Genomic DNA, 17530 nt, shown 5'->3' with positions numbered 1-17530 from the left:
GAAAGAAAACTGGGGTGGCATTTTCTCAGGACCATTGACCCTGTGCACTGACCAAACTTAAGTACCCTCCTTTTTTTTCTTTTGGGGTGGGTGGGGTGGGGGGGGAGGGGGGGGGCATTGGTACATTGAAATTTGGAGTTTTTCAGATACATCCGAATTGCCGAAAATTTTACCGGCAAGTGTTTTTTGGAGTTTATCGAATTTATCCTCAAAACACAGAACCGTACCAGCCATGTAACTTGCCCTGTTAGGCATAAATAAATGCCTGGTGACCCTTGCAAGAGCCACAAATTAGCCAGTTCGTGGCTCTTTAATTCTTTAAGGAGCAAATAGCTTTCAGCTTTCTACGGCGGTCTCCACATGCTGCGATGCCACCATAAAAAGGCACAATTAGAAGTCAAGCTTCAGCACCAATATGTTTCAAATTCGTCATATAACGTACCGTTACTCAGAAACAAGAGGCCTATGAATTTCTGCAAAGGGCGCATGAATACCTATACAGTATGCATTAAATGTGTCCAAGGAGTAGAAAAATGCAAATTCAAGCTTCCTCCAACCGTTAGCACGTCGGAACTGATGGAACTCAGCGCAAAACCAGAAAGCCGTTTGATCCCAGCTGCTTCACCAAGGTTGTCCTTTAGCAGTCGCTCATAGTGCATGAAAGTTTCACGGTACCATCGCCTGCAGGACAAAAGCAGTAATTGAACGAGTTAGATGGGATGCATATGAGATGCAACAATTCAGTTTAACAAACTCTAACAGCAGTTAGACTGCTGCGTACGAGAGAGACACATTAAAAACTACAGAGCACAAATGGAAAAATGCAAAAAAAAAAACCTTTGAAGCAATTTTTTCCGGGAGCGGGTATGGAGCATCCTTAGAAGTTAACAAAGCTGTGCAGATGCTACAAGGTGCTGCACATGAGCTATACAACAGTGACTAACAACAGTGATTTACAAAAGTTTCATCTAAAAGGCCTTAGTAAGAGATCAACATGACTATATTTATAGCTGATTTACATGAAGAGTACACAAGAACAACTCTGACAGCTTGAAATTAAAATCAGTAAAACGACCTGCAAACACCAGCTTAGCAGCAGTGAAAGCACAACAGACCAAATTACAATAGTGAATTCATACAGGAAGAGTTTGGTAGCCTTTGGAAGATGCTGACTGTCTAGCAACCATGGCAACTAAGAAATGGTAAGTTCCCTTTGCCAGTTTGTGTTTTTGATGCATAACAAACCACACGTCTCTCGCTAAAACAACATACCTTTCTGTGTTACAGCGAAGTGGGCTTGTTCTAGCAGGCCACAAGGTCTGCTCAAATGCCAAACTCTCCTCCGTATAAACAGCTCTAGGTGAATACCTCTCATTTCGAGACTGTAGGCAAATTATTTTCAAACCCCATGTGTCAATTACAGTGACTGGCATGCGCTTCAGAATGCAGTTTTTACTGTGTCTTTATTCTGTTCATTTCCGCCCACTGACAAGGGCTGTGCATTATTTCAGATTGCGGAGGCATAGGAATCCGTTGCGCTTAAAAAAGCAGTAAGCTGCTCACAACTTGTCTAAGGTTAAAAGTGATAGTGACAAGTTCCTGGCCTCTATAGAGTCAATTAGCCATGACTGCATCAAGTTCATATGAACAAGAGAACTCTTAGCTCCAGTCAAGTGAGTGCAAGAACTTCACATGAGATGTACCAACGTTGTGACTCTTGTTGCTGGCAGTATGCCTTAACAAGTAGTTTGCACTTATGTGCAAACTATAAAAAAACATGACAAATATACAGGATGTTTGATTTTAATCAGAACAGATTTAAAAATCAAAAGGAGTGACCGGTACCAGGATACCATTTTCACTGCATGTGTATCGGGCTTGGCAGACATGAGATGGGAGGACGATCGTCACAATCAGTAGACTAATGCTAAAATTTGCTAATTAACTTTCTTAATTAATGGTTTGATGGATAATCCTGCAAATGAAGTATTTACAGCTACTACTATTAAAGGCTAAGCCAATTTAAAGATTTTTCAAAAATGCCAAGGGCTCCGAGATATTCACAGATCAGTTTTCATGTTTTAATGCCCGATTCTGAAACTCGATGTAAAAAAAGGTGCCTCGAGCTTTTTCTACCATTATGCATAGGCGAGTGACATACAAATTTCTGGCACCTTGTCATTATCTCGGCAGTATGGCGTTGGTGCATCCATCAAGGACACGCTGCAGAGATAGTGACGAGGTGACTGAAACAATGTCACTACTGTAAAGTACCGAGCAAGCACCCACCCGAAATTGGAAGATAATCTCGAAAACTTGGGGATGGATGCTTGTTAAGTCACAGAGCAAAAGTGCGGAAGGGCACCAATAGGGCGGGCTCCACCACTTTACAATGGACTACTTGGAGAAGCGGCTGACAAGGAGCACCATAATTAGCAAGTTGGGCTCAGAAGCCTGGGGTGGGTACTTTATAAATCCTTTGCTTAGTCTTCAAACATTTATGAAGTAGTGTGCGAGTGCTTATTGTGAATTGGACGTATCGTTGGTATCTTACGGTAAGCATCTTTATGGACAGGAGTTCCGGCAGTCTTTGTGGATCTACTTTAGGAATTAGGTAACCTAATGCATCTAAAGCGCCGTTCACACTCTTGCAACTGAATACGACAAAGAGAGATAAGAACAGTTTTTAAGCCTCTTGTAATGGCGCACAACCTGCTCTGCAGCAGTGCATCCGGTCCTCTGTCGTTGCAAGAGGCTTAAAAACCGGTTTTGTCTCTCTCGGTCATAGTCGGTTATAAGTGTGTGAACAGCGCTTAAAGGGCAACTCTACTTCATTTTTGTTTTTAAAAAAACAATGCCATCCTTTTCAGTATCGCCTAGGAAGACCACACATCAATTATTATGACATAGTTCTGTTTTAATGTTTCTTAAACGGTCCGGCAAAGTTCGCAACTCGCCAAGTTGCCGAAATCGGCTGACTCAAGCGGGTGAATTCAGGCGCAACCAACAGTGCAGTCAACGCTACGGCGTGGGCATAGCCAACATTGAGCTAACCGTCATCACATTGCCCCCTTTTGCTTGCTTTTACTTTTCCAGGCAAGCGTAATAGGTGACGTCCGCAACGCTTCCTCCCGGCGCTCAGCGGTGTCCAGGTGATTGGCGTAACGCGGCTGCGCAGCACACTTCTTGGGAGCCGTCTCGCCACCCCGCCGTGGTCCCGCCGTTACCGCCGTCTCCCACGTCACAACCGCCGTCTTCGTCTCACCGTTTGTGATAACTGACTCTCGGAGTTTCATCCACACTACAGTCAATACGTCCGCAGACTTATGCCACAGTTGTGCTGAAGTTGTCGAATGTCAAAGACACCAAAACGTGGTGAAGAGTGTGGTGCAGATGACACTTGCACCTGGCACACGCCCGCCCCAATCCCATCCGCCGTCGCGTAGAGAATCACGTGACATCTCATACCACGTGATAGCCATGCCCTTGGCGGCCCGAGGCCAATGTTGCCGGATGGAGCCAAAGTTTCGGTTTTGATTTCTGCCCGTGTTTAAAATTAGATATAAAAATACATATCCCATTTTTCACAAAGCAAATGACATAGTGTCTTTCACTAGGGCTTTTTAATGCAAAATCACTCATTATCCTGAAATCTTAGGATAAATAGATAAAATAAACAAAAATGTGAAAACTGATAGATGAATATCTCAGAACCCTCTCTGCTTTTCGCGAATTGTTTAAAATTAAATAGCCTTTTATAATGACTGCCATTAAAAGTGCAACTGCAACATGCTCATTAAACCATCTCAAAAAGTTTATTAACATGTTGATATGATGGCTATCCTCCTAACTATTGTCCACCAAGCCTGATAGACATGCAGTGAAGATAGAATTCTGTAACAATGTAAAGAGCTGTGCTAGTTGGTGGAAGTTAAACGTGGTGTAGGTGTAACAGCACAAAACAACAAAGTCAAAGGAAAGGAACATACAACACAGGACAAGTACTGACTCACAACGAAATGTTTAATTGTGAAAACAGAACAGAGGTAATCAGAAAGAAGACACTCAACCACCCTTGCACCACCAAAAACTGTCTCATCATATTGTGGCATCCGCTATCAACGCTCCACTTACCCACTCCTTAGGCGAAGCATTGATACTGTAGCGGACGCCCCAATGTGATGAGACAGTTTAGACGGTCCACGTGTGGTTGTGTGTCTTCATTCTGTTTGCCTTTTTTTCAGTTTTCACTAAAACATTTAGTAGCGAATCAGCACTCGTCCTGAGGTGTGTGTTCCTTTCCTTTGTCTTTGTTGTACATGCTGTTTCCCTTATACAAGAGAAAGAATTCATGTATTGGTCACCCCCCTTTTTTTTTTTTTTTTAATCTGTTTGAATTAATATCACACACCCTGTACATATAGTTGCAGGGAGTACACAGAGGTGAGGGAGAAGAGAAGCAGAGAATTTGTCAGCTTAGCTTAGTAGTTAGTCAAATGCACAATCATTGGCTTGCCTATTTTTCTCACCTGGTTAAATGGCTGCCATCGAAACTATGTGCGAAGGATTGTGCATGTGTGGCACTGACTTAGGTAGCAAAGTTTAATGCAACAATCACCACTTTTCCGTTAAAAGTTTGGTGTTCAATGTCAACATATACAAGTGATATGCAAGAAAGTGCCAATGCCACATCTGGGTTAACAGTGTCGTGCACTGCTCATCCGCTTTCTTCTTCCTCATGGTACATGCCTGGATGGAAAGTTTGGACCTGGCACCTGGTCACGTCATAAGTCGGTCCAATGTTCAGATCAGGACGGAAGAAACCGCCAGCTCCGAAGCTCAGCGTGTCTTCAATGAACTGGTCGGCAATCACAGTCACAGAAACCTTTGGGATGGTTTCCTGCAGACACAGGGCAGTCGAGAGTCCAACAATACCAGCTCCCAAAACTGCAATTCGGGGACCCATGCTTCTTGTGACCTGCAGAGTCAATGATTATCAGTTATGCAAAGTGGTGGGAAGTACATATTTATATTACATTTCAAGAGCTCTGTGGAGCATTTGGGAAGCCATGGGCCTCTACAACAAGAGAGGGAAGCAGACCTTTTTGTATGAATCTCAGGGACAGTTCTGGAGACTTGAAATTGGCTTATTCGGTTGCAATTCATGAAAGGAGGTCCCCCTTTACTCCAAGTGCTACACTTTTGCCTCTAGACCTGCACCTTTGGTTGAAATTCCCACAACTAATGAGATGAAAATATTTATTTGCACACAAAAATAAAAAAATGTTTTGCTTCTCGACACCAAGGAGCAACGTGCAAGAGTTTGTGAAGTGCAGGTGAGCTGGTTTGTTGTCGACAGACGAGTAGCAACACGAGCCCAAGAGAGCTTGCTAAGAGTTGACTGAACGGAAAGGCTGTAGAAGGGTATATAAAGTTAATTCACTGATCCCCACAGCTGTGTACATTGCAGTTGACTGTACTGAAAGTAAACTTACACCACATTAATTTAACAAAACTGAAGTTGTCATTCTTTCCAAAGGATAAGTTATCCTGCCCATAGATTGCACTAGTCACCACATATAAATACTTCCTATACACCAACACACGACTCTGACGTCAGGGCCAGGCTGCTGTGGTGGAACTGCTGTCGGCGCGGCTCATGTGTTGACGATTCACTTCATACGAATCTCGCTTCTACGCACGTGCAGTGCCCACACCTGCTGGTGTAGGGAAACACAGATTTGTGTGTGAACAGCATGTCGGTCTATTTGACAGAGTAGAGTTCAAGCTTTCTGTGATGCAGCCTATGTCAGTTAGGAATACCACCAATTCTAGGTTTCCTTTGGTAGACCTTCAGGAGGACTGTAAACATGATACAACAAAGTTAAATTTATTGTATTATTGTTTTGTGTGGTAAGTCCATACTGCTTACTTTTGCCAGTGAAGTACAAATGCTCACTTGTGATCGTTGGTGTATATCACATGCCAGGAATTAAATGCTCGTGATCTGTAAGACCCAATCTCCAGGAATGAACATAAAAATCTGTGCTTTACAAAAGAACCCACAAAAGCAGGTTAGCATCCAAGCATCTTATGCAGCTTATGCTTGGCCAGAGAAGGTCAATTCATTGTTTGAATTTTGCGGTCACAGTGCTCGAAACCATGACACACGACTTTTGCCTTCAGACATTTTTTGTACCGGAAAGCGAAAAGGGGTGCATATGTTTTACGGGAGACACAAAGAAAAAAGATATACTTGGTGTTTTTACGATACCGGCCTCAGGCAAAGCTGTTAACCAGTTGGTCACAAGAAACGTTTCTCATCGCCGGGAACGAACTGATCAAGTAAAGGAGCGTTTGGATTAGCCTTTGAGCAACTACCGCGATTGATTTACCCGGCAAGCTGGCAGCTGCGGTTCTGAGGAAAAAATTACACGAGCGAGGCGAGCGAGGCATACGTTTCGCAACAGATCTCGGAGATTCCGATGCTCAAAAACAGGCATGAGAATGTGAAACCTTTGTCGTAGCGATATCCGAAGAGAAGTTCGTGATTTGATCCACTTGGAGCACGGCAGCAGCGACAAATTATGTCTGATCTCGAGCGAAAGGCGTGAAAAAATCTCGCTATTTCATGAGCTTAATCCCAGTCATACATATTCAGATCCGACCGCTGTGGATCAGACTACCCGCGCATTTCCGACCCACTCCGACCGAGGCACCGAGGCCGAGGTGACCGAGGTCTCTCAGCCTCTCAGATCTCACACTTTCACGCCGCTCATACCGCTCAGACCACTCACACTGGGCGCTGCCATATTTTCGAAGACGTCACGTATTTGGGAAGGTCCCGAGGTGGTCACGAGCCTTCGGCTGTGTTCTAAACATAGAGTTATTATAATAACTCTATGGTTCTAAACAAGGAGGATAGAAGCGTAGGAGCCGTAGGAGGGCATGACAACTGATGCCGCGAACCACCCTGGGTGCCCTAGGACACCTAGGACCCTAGGTTCGAATTCGAAAGGTTTCGATATTTTTGAACCAAACTGATGTTCGATTTCGAAAAGTTTCGATATTTTCGACCGTAGGGTCGAAAGTTGCGAATTCGAAAAATTCGCAACTTTCCAAAATCGTGCGGTTTCGAAATTGAAAAATTCGAAGCTTTCACGGTTTCTAAAAGTTTGGGTTCGATTATTTCGAATATTTGTTTACTTCAGGTTCGATAAATTCGAAGACTTCGAACTTTCCTTATTTGAAATTCGAGAGATCGATTGTTTCGATTTTTCTTTGGATCTAAAATTCGAAAACTTCGAACGTTTCGAATTTTGAAAAACATAAAGTTCGACAAATTCGAAGAATTTCGATTTTCTTTTTACATAAAGGTCGAAAAGGTCGAAGGGTTCGATTCTCCTTTAATGCTAAATTCGAAAAAAAAAAAAAAGAAGAAACTTCGAAGGTTTCCGATTTTTTTTAAAGTCCAAGTGCGCAAAGTTCGAAGTCCGGTTTTCATGTTCCGCACAGTTTCATTTTCAAATAACGTTTTCACGCCTCACTGGTTTTCACGAAATCAGGTTTAGAAAAGTTCGGGTGTGATATTTAGACTGCGCGAAGTTGGTCAGGCAATTAAATGAGACGACGAGTGCCCCGGATGTGCTGGAATATTTGCCAGTCCAGTGACGTGTAACGATAGATCAGTAATTGTGACTGCCAGCCCGGGGTGGTCATTAACGTGCATTACGAAGTAGTGATCCTACAAACGCACTGTTTAACGATACTCATCGTTCGAAACGGCCAGGTGCAGGCAGGTGGTTGAGGTTCACAAAAACCTTGAAGTGATCTGGCAAACTGCCCCACTACCCCCTTGCACGCTGGTAGTAATCCGATCGAACGCCGCCCGAGTGACGCTGGCATATATTAAGTTTAGTTTGTACAGGATGCAAAATCCTGAGACTGGGAATGAAATTTGAAAGAAAAAGTGTAAGAAGACAGAAAAAAGGGGACAGGACAACGTCTCAAACTCACCCCAGGACAACGTCTCAAACTCAACTCAGCTGATAACTCAGCTCAGGAATAACGTTTGAGTTTGAGACTTTGTCCTGTCCCCTTTTTTCTTTCTTCTTACACTATTTCTTTTGAATTTCATTCCCAGTCTCGGAATTTTGCATCATGATCAACATACACCAACTCGCCTGCACCTTGCTTTGGAGGTTTATTTTCTGGGGCGGAAGAAACGTCGAGCAAAAAGCACAGACGCTGATGCAACTTGAGGTCGAGGAGCGTTCTACCATACCAGTGGCGTCGGAAGAGGAAAAGCAGGGGGGGGGGGGGGGCTCCAGTCTCTCCCCTGCCCCCCTCCCAGATATTTCGGACTTTAAAGAAAACAATACGGGGAAAGAGGGCACGGTCGAGCTTATTTTTATCTGAAATTATTTATGCATATGTATAGCTACTGTCGCTCTTCACTGCATAAAAGATCGCGTGGATGGTGATTGTTAAGGCCGGTTCTCACATGCAGCGAAGCGCTGATGTAACGCTGCTCACGTGCCGTCAGGTACATATCGTATGCCATGAGCAACAGTTCGGTGCGATACAAAGCTGGTAAACGCTCCCGTCGGCACGTGCTTAGCACGAGCCCTAGTAGCACCGAATGTTGCCACAATGTTACTGGAATGTGGTCCGCCAACGTTGTGTATACGTGGCTAATGTCCGCAAAATGTCATGTCGCTGGAACGTTATCTGAAAACATTCCCGTAACATCACAGTAAACATTTGTGCTATGTTATGCCCTCAACATTTGTGCTATGTTATGCCCTCAACATTTGTGGTATGTTATGCCCTCAACATTAGTGGAACATAATTTATTAACATTGTTTATATATTTCCAATGACCACACAGCAAACATTTGTGGTATGTTTTGTCCTCAACATTCGTGTAACATTAGCTTGGTGTCTCAAGTAGCAGCCAGGCTCTTTAAATCAACCGCGAAATTTGGTTTCTTAACATATTGCGCTAGGAGTTTTTGCAGCGTTGCCCACAGGTGGTGCATCTTTTTTTATTAAAAAAATTGCAAAGAGCGAACTTACCAGAGGAAAAAGTAAAGAAAGAAAAAGGGTTAACTCCTTTGGAAATTCAGCGAAGGCACCAGTCTTCAAACAATAGGGCGCCCTATTTTTGAAGACCGTTGGCTTCGCTGCATTTCCATAGCAGTTAAGCCTTTTTCTTTCTTTATTTTTTCCTCAGTTAGTTCGCTCTTTGCAATTTTTATAGAAAAAAATACACCACCTGTGGGCAACGGTGCACAAAATCCTAGCGCGACAGGTTAAGAAACCGAATTTTGTGGTCGATTTAAAGAGACTGGCCACTATTCGAGACACCCAATATATTGCCAATTGACCACTACTTTTCTACATGAGCTACATTATAAAAAAATCAATTTACCCACAACAAGGACAGCTAAAAACGGACAAGCACATATACATAGCCGCAGTGTGCTAGCTTCGTTTCTATCTTTCCTCGTCTCGGGCAAATTAGTCGCAGGCTAGCTCTCTCAGCGATTTCACCCCACCTTCGCCTGTGTGAAAGTCGTTCATCAAATAGCACTGCTGCTGAACCGCTCTAAGAAGTTATTCACTTCACTTGAGAATACGTGAATACTCTTTTCTGTAATCTGCTTTCAATCATGTCGATCTATCCCAGTTTTATTTCGAGGTAATAGCTTTTATAAAAAGCTCCTCTTTTTTTTAAACTTTTTTCAGCCAATCAAAATGTTTAACTTTCAGATGTTTGTCACTCCAATGTTCTTGCACAAGAATTTTCTGAGCAGAGAAGTCACTAAAAAAGACATTTAGCCTAATTGTGAAGTAAACTTTGTGAGGGAAAAAAAAAATCTTTCTTACGTGACAGAGAAATAAAGAACTTCTGATGATCTTAAAGGACAAACATTGATTTTAATTCCCAAAATAATTAGCACTTATAACCAACAAAGGCTAGACACATTTAGCTAATGAATGGGTATATTGAAGATAAAATGTTTGTCCCAAGTTGCCTTAATACCCAAGTTGACACCTTAGTAACTGTTGAGCACAGCACTTGTTGACAACATGTCGGTTACCAGAAATGTAGCCTGTAATATATATGCCTCACGGAACTCCAAAGCCAAATTTAGCAGCTATACTCCGTTTCACCTTCAGTTGAAGCGCAGCAAACACTACGAGCCATCCCAGTCAATTTAGCGTCAAGTCTGATGCGACTTTGAGCTCTGCCTCCCGTTCCACACAACTGGAAAGTCATGTGATACTCTTCCGGCGCTGGATCAGCCGGGATGGCCCATACCATTCACTGTGCTTTAACTTAAAGTGAAACGAGCATAGTGGAGACAGCACTGTAACTATTCAGACTCAATATTTCGAAATTAATTAGTGTTGATTTTCATTTCTTTTATATTAAACTTTCACAACCCACAAAAGTAAAAGGTTTCATGGATTACCAGTATCCCCAACCATTGGGCAATTGATTTGCATGATAACTTCTACAATTTTTTCTCCAATTGCAAGATTTTGAATTATTTTGGAGTGGATTATCTACTCTCTACAGCAGAAGACTGACTAATAGAACATGCATATCACAAGATGCATGCCCCCCCCCCCCCCCAGACAGTATAATTTCAGCAATATTTTCACTTTGTGACACAATTTAAAGCAGTCCTCCACTCTACTTTTCTCTCTCGCATCTGCTCGTGGCAAGCAGAGAAGGAAGCAGGGGTTGCTGGGAAAAGTATGCACATCCGTCTCCATCACTTCCTTCCAGCCAACAGGAAGTTACAAAAAGAAAGCTATCTCCTTGAAATAGCAACCACTTTTCAGGCAACCATGTAAAATCAGTCTTGCCAAAATGAGTCTTGCACCCTAAGTCTTGCACCCGGTCGCTCACCAGTCACCTAGCTGTGTTTGGAGATTTGCGTTTGTCCTTTGTCCCTCTTGTTCCCCTTCTCCAGGGATTATTTTCGTCATTCTTGTCCAGCTCGCTTGCACCTTTGCATTTAATTGCATTATAATCTAAATAGTTATACTTTATTTTTTTTTTCAAGGAAAATGCATTTTATGACATGGGTGTCCTATCCATGTCGTTCTAACTTGTTCTAACTTTTTTAGTGGCCCTCTAAGAGGCACCTGTCACTGACCATAAAGTAGGACGCTTAGAGGAATCCAAAAGATTTGTTGAGATAGGGTTTATTTTCATAAATCTTCCAAGTTTTACATTGCACTCAGTAGAAGCTGTAAGCTTAGCCAACTTGATTAAAATAAACTGTGAGAAAACATCACGAAAAAGGTTGCAGCAACAGGACCAGACATATACTGCGGGAACATTTGCAGATTCACTAAGAAACATACTCAACTTCTCAAAAAGTATAATGAGTGGTAACAACCGAGCTTAAGTTAGCAGAAGAAACATGTAGTTTGAAAGTAACTGAGTTAAATAAAATTGACTAGATATATAAGCAAAGGTGTGTTACAAACAGATCATTCTTGCATCCGTAGGGCAACTGCAAGAGGAAAAAAAAAAGTAATTACACAGACGAAAATTATAACAAAAATGTTTACATCCTATTCATAGGCAGTATCGACGTTTACCAGGAATAGGTGTGACAGCTACTCGCTTAGTTCTATATACACAGATATTAGATTGTGAAAATAGTGGTAGATAAGTTCAATCAAAAAAACCACTAGAGTAACCTGCCACTGATGTTACCATATCTGTTGCTGCTCAAAGTTATCATAAAACAAACATATGCCATATTAATGAACAGAGAAGGAAGAGGAACAGTTACATAAAACTAGAGGGCACACAGTCCCTTATCGCCATCTTGAGCGCAGTGTCACCCTTTCTCTACACCAAGTGTCATTATTAGCTGTAGATTACTCCCAGAAGTCAAAAACTTATTTTCGGAAACCTCAATGAGACAGGCAAATGTCCTGCTTGTCCTCTGTCAATAACATAAACGTCATAATTATTGTGATCAATAAATTACATGGGTCCCCACCGCCTAACCTAAAAAAAGCTGTGCACATGGCAGGCTTCATGTTGCTTGGTAATGACATTAACGAGATAAACACTCACTTTTCTCAGTACTGTTTCTAAAGTGCAGTCAAAGTCAGCAAAACAAACTGACATATTAAAGAACATAATTTCCACATCAAAGGTCACTCAATGCCTGGAAAGTAGTTATAAAAGGGAAAGTCAGAGTGAAAGAAGCTGACTATAAACATAATAAGAGTAAAAAAAGTGCTTGCCTCTTTCTACAAAGTCACCTCTAGGCAAAAGCAGTGCCCTCCTGCAAAAAGCATATTAAAGAGTAAAGCTATACAGGGCGTCTCTTTAATTCTTTACGGAATTGAAAAAAAAAAAAAAAAGCTGATGGCTACGTGGATTCGCCTTCAGTGTATGTTTGTGGGGCTTGGAGGGCATTCTATGAGGGGATAAATGTCACAGTATGTTGGCTAACAAAATTCTGTTAATTAACTTTTTCATAAACGGTTTAATGGGCCACGTTACAATTACAGTTTTAAAGGGAGCCATTAGTAAAGGCTAACCCAATTTATACAGTTTGTAAAAAAAAAACATTAAGATATTTATTGTTGAAATTTTGCCTTTCTTCGCTTGATCAAAAACCGCGTGCTGAAAACCGCGCCTGGTTAGGATTCGTAGAATAGTGAAGGATTTGTTTCTGGTTCATCGTCACTATCTCTACAGAGTGCCTTTCATAGACGCGCCGGCGTCACTCTTCTGAGATTGTGACAGATGGACAGAAGTGGCTATGTCACTCTTCTACCAAGCATAATCAGGTGCGCGTTTTGAATCAAGCGAAGAACGGCAAAATTTTAACGACGAGTATCACAAAGCTCATTGTCTTTTCGCAAATTACCTCCATTGGGATGGGCTTTATTGATTGCTTCCTTTAAAACTGCAATTGCAACATGGCCAATTAAGCCATCAAATAAAAAGTTAATTATCAGTTTTTGTTAATTAGTGAACATACTTTGACATTTATCTCCTCACCTAATGTACGCCGAGCCCCAGAAACATACAGTGAAGCGGCATTCACGTAGCTATCAGCTCTTATTTTTAAAAGATTTTGTAAAAAAATAAGCAAAAAACATTCTGTATGCTCAAATCTTAAAAGCTTGCAAAAAAAAAAAAAAAAATGGGTTGTGGATATTTAGACAGCGTGATGTTGATCAGCCATTCAAATGATGCGCATACGTCTACGCCAGTGCAGTACAACTGGTAGTCTGGGTCATTCAAGGAAATATCATCGTCTCCTTCGGAAGTAAATTCGGAGCCTCGTTGACTTTGGACTTCAATCAAACTTTCTGTTGCCTCGGCTTTTGCCGCCACCGGAAGAGCGCAAACATCTTCATCTGTGCTAGAGTCCACAGGATCTATCAGGGAAACGTCATCGTCTTCGTTTGAAGTAACTTCGGAGCCTTGTTGACTTCTGACCTCAATCAAGCTTTCGGTTGCCTCACCTTCTGTCGTCACCGGAGGAGCGCAAACGTCTTCATCGGTGCTGGAGTCCACGGGATCTTCTTTGCGGTACCTTTCTAGCTCCCTCTGAGCGTTTTGCGCGATTCTTCTTTTCTGGCGATCGGACAACTCCGACAGCGAACGCTTAACGCGCTCCATTCTCCACAATAACAAGTAACAAAATACCACGTACCTTGTTTTGTGTTATTTGCAGGGAGAACGGCGATTGAACGATAGGGCGATGGTGACGATGGTGCGGATAGCGCTTTCAAAAGCCTCGGCCTTGCGCGGGAACACTAACGGCTGCGCAAACAAAAGAAAAGTGCTACTTCTGGCTATGGCTAGAGACGAAAGGCCTAGAGCCCGATAGAGTCCAGAATGGCCTCGCTTTCGATCATTTTATTAATGAACAAAATAAATAATTTTATTGTATATAGTACCAAATAACACGTATAATTTTTTTAATTATAAAATTGTTTTTAATCACTTTAGCACTTTAGTCGATAATAAAGTTTGGTTGTGTTGGTGAACATTGGTCGACGTCGCTAGGTCGCTAGGTGACGCAAGCTACCGCTCGTTACTACTCGTTACAAAGGGTATTTATCTATCCATCCACGCAGCGTACTCAAAATGGCAGCCGTGTTTTCCCGTTCTTCCTAAGCGTTTTTCCGATGACACCGATTGAGAACAGACGAAGTGATCCGCGTACAAGATTAAAAACTCAGGTTTACGAGTGCTACATCTGTGCATACTCTTTGATAGGCGCTTCAGATGTGTGAGTTCATATCGCTGGTGACGAAACTGTAGAACGGAAGCTCTGCGAGCGCTGTACACGGCCCTCGTACTTCCCATTTTGGACTGGAGTATTGCTCGGCGACCTGGTCCCCGCCCCAGCAGCACCTCTGGGAACGGCTCGAAAGTGTGCAGCGCCGTGCGACACGGATCATCTGTGGCACAGCGGACGGCTCGTACGATGCACGCCTGGTGTAGGTGCCCTTGGTCGGCGACCCCCCACGAGAGGCGACGGGCCTCACGGATGCGCGCACTGTGCCGGATGCTCGATGGACCGCTTTCCGGGATCTCGTTGTACTCCGCAGTGCGGACAAGCAAAAGAACTGGGCAGCCTGAGCCTCTCCGTGGGAGGACCACCCGCCACTGCTAGCTCTTCTCTCGCCAACTGGCTTTGAGCTCGTGACGACCAGTGACTTGCACCATTATTTTTCTTGTTGCTGTGTGTGCTTGTTTTGTTTTACCCTACTGAGTCCCCTTTCTCCTGTCTCCTGCACTGTAGGGGGCGGCCTGCTAGTAGGCGCATATGCATAAGGGTTATCACCTTCTTGTCTAGCCTTGCACGTCGTCGCATACACGTCAAATCCGTGTGCAAATAAATTACAATCACAGTTACAATTACAGAAACAAAAACAATGGTGACAAATATTCCTGCACAACTATACACTGCATTGACCCTTAAATAAGGTGCAGCGAAGGCTACAGCCACTAGACCGCAGCTTTGCAGCGTGAGACGGCCCTTTGGACATGAGTGAGCGAAAGGGCACGTGGTGCATGCATCCTGCTTCGTGGGCACTTGCTCACTGGGGCCATTCGAAAGCTTTTGAGCTTGCTCGTGCTGCATGCAGGTGTAGCTCTACCAAAACTGAAGTGGCAATTGGGGAGACTGTGCATTCCGTTTACTATTTCTGATTACTGGGAGGCCATGCTCCGTCCATTTTAATTAAATATTCATTAGTTCATTCAGAAATTACTTCAGTAAAACCAAACAGCTACACCCATTCAATGCAGCCCTTTACACACAAAAGTACAATAGTTCCCAGACCATAGTCTGCAGACTATACATGCCTAAAAGTTAATATTTCACTCTGCAGACTATCTGCAGGTGCAGAGGATACAATACATTTTGTGTCTTTCGTTCTAGATATTTTACAATACAATATTTACAATATGTTTTGCTTTGCTGAAGTGAGAAACAGGTCATACTGTCAGTGTGTCGTCCAGGCCTTTGATGTCTTGGGGTTGACAGGCTGTTAGCTTAAGTGCCTCCAGGCATCTTTGTTTGTCAAGCTTAATCCTCATGAGCTCTGTGATTCACCACGACAAGCGGGCTCAAAAGGACCTCTCCCCATAATGTGGAACGTCTAAGGAAACAGATATTCAGTTTGAATTTGCCCCTGTGGACTATACACCGAGTGGGGACTGTATAAGAAAAACACTTTTTTCGAGCCAAAATTAACCCTTGTGGGCTTCACGCCGGGTGCGGACGAAGAAATATTGTAGCGGTTTATTTCCTTAAAGCATTGAGACATTACAGAGTGGAGTGGACAGCAATATCTAATTGCAAACAAACACATTAAAAACTGAATCAAAATATTGTTAACAAGACCCCGAATTCATTATCACACTGCATCTTTAAATTCGGTGCAATCAGCTATGCCAGCGATAAGTAGGGGGGATGATTCTTGCCTAGTGATGACATAGGCGGGAATGACTGACAATAGGTGGAGGTGTGACAAAGGGGGATGTCATTGTGGTGGTGGATCTTATGAAATAAATACAGGCGAGATATGTTTCTGCAGACAGAAAGGCGTGTTGTCCTCTCAAGTTGCGGGATGTTTTTGTAACATTTTATAAGTTATCACAGATGCATCTCCTTAATGTTACCTTTGAAACATAGGCTCTTTGTTTCTGGATTATATTGCCCTAACATTTCTGCAGCAACATTTCAGTAACATACGTAAAAGTAGTGTAACGTTGCATCTCACTTGTGTAACATTGTGTTGATGTTTCGAAATAATGTTTTTGCAATATGGTTTTAGTAATATTGTCGTTACATTGTTACACGTTGCATAACGTTGCACAACATTAGCCACGTTGCAGTAACGTTCCTGCAACATCTCGTGCTACTAGGGAGGTCAGCGCTATGCTTGTAGCGCTCCGCTGCATGTGTGAACTATTTGTATGACAAATTGTATGACAAAGAAGACACATCACGGGTTTTAGGCAAAGACACATGTTCGCCCCAATATCTTTGAAAGCATGCTAATTATGAAACGAGGTATAAACTTGGCGGCGGACCGTGTCGAGTACGCTGTAATTCGAGTGCGAGTTGGTGGCTTTGACTGCTGCTTCCGCATCCCGCTGCACGAGCGTTCGTGTAGGTATACGACCAAAGGTGAGGTGCTCGCGCTTGTGGAACGAAGTACAGCTCTCGATGAGGCGACTGTGGTGATCGGAGGTGTATAGGAACGGGTGATCTTCACTCTAAACACAGTGAAAACAAAGCCCCATTTGGCTTATACGCATTTTCGCTTCAAGTGCGAGCGTAGCGGAAGCTACAAGTACGAGCTAACGCGCACGTGCTCGTGTAGTTCAAGCATCATACGAGGCAACATGCTCGTGATTAAAGCTTCGGCTTTCCTCGCACGCAAAGTGAAATGGAATACAGTCTTCTTATTGGTGCCAATTGTTGCGTCACACAAATTAGAAAAGGAAGATACATACTTCGTTCTTGATTTGGATAATACACATCAGGTTCCTTACTCGATCGTTGCGCGAGCTACATCAAGAGATCTTAGCTAGGGGTGTCGCGAACCGGCCGCGGTTCGAGTTCGACCAGGTTCGACTTTTTCGAACTTTTAGTGGAAAGTCCGACGAACCTTGTATCGAGGTTCGACTCGTGTGCGCATGCGCGTCAGGCTGGCTTGTTGGCTTCGGATTGGATGGGAATGGCTAAGAGATGAATTACGTGCAGCGCTGATTGGCTATTTCAGTTAATACAGTACTAAAAATTAAGTTATTCACTTCTTCAGTGATTAGATTTAGTTTCTTTTAATTGCAGCTGTTCACAAAATAAAATAACCCTTTGCATAAAAAAAAAAAATTCTCCAAACCTAGACATGCTTGTATCAAGGGCTTTCCGCACTGTCCACAAAGTCGAACCGGTCGAATCTGGCGAAAAGTGTGAAGGTTCGTCGAACCGGTTCGACCCAGTCGAAC

At 43.0% G+C, this 17530-nt stretch overlaps 1 protein-coding gene across 3 annotated transcripts in view; it reads right to left on the bottom strand.

Annotated features, from left to right (window-relative positions):
- LOC8029342 (D-amino-acid oxidase) overlaps positions 1-17077 on the bottom strand; it is a 41838-nt gene extending 24761 nt beyond the window's left edge. Inside the window, exons 1-3 of one of the 3 annotated variants that reach the window (XM_029978517.3) lie at positions 17036-17077; positions 4776-4978; positions 558-681 (exon numbers count right to left, since the gene is read on the bottom strand). In XM_029978517.3, the coding sequence (XP_029834377.3) occupies positions 558-681; positions 4776-4978; positions 17036-17062 (354 nt within the window). In that variant the 5' untranslated portion in view covers positions 17063-17077. Of the gene's footprint in view, positions 1-557; positions 682-4775; positions 4979-6516; positions 6900-17035 lie in introns of those variants that run through there. The other 2 variants (XM_040211374.2, XM_029978519.4) reach the window with 2 other exon arrangements.
- Positions 17078-17530: the final 453 nt, after the last annotated feature.

The sequence above is a fragment of the Ixodes scapularis genome, unplaced genomic scaffold, assembly GCF_016920785.2.
Source record: "Ixodes scapularis isolate PalLabHiFi unplaced genomic scaffold, ASM1692078v2 PGA_scaffold9__187_contigs__length_104089568, whole genome shotgun sequence".
Lineage (NCBI taxonomy): Eukaryota > Metazoa > Arthropoda > Arachnida > Ixodida > Ixodidae > Ixodes > Ixodes scapularis.
This window is presented reverse-complemented; position numbering and strand designations above follow the sequence as displayed.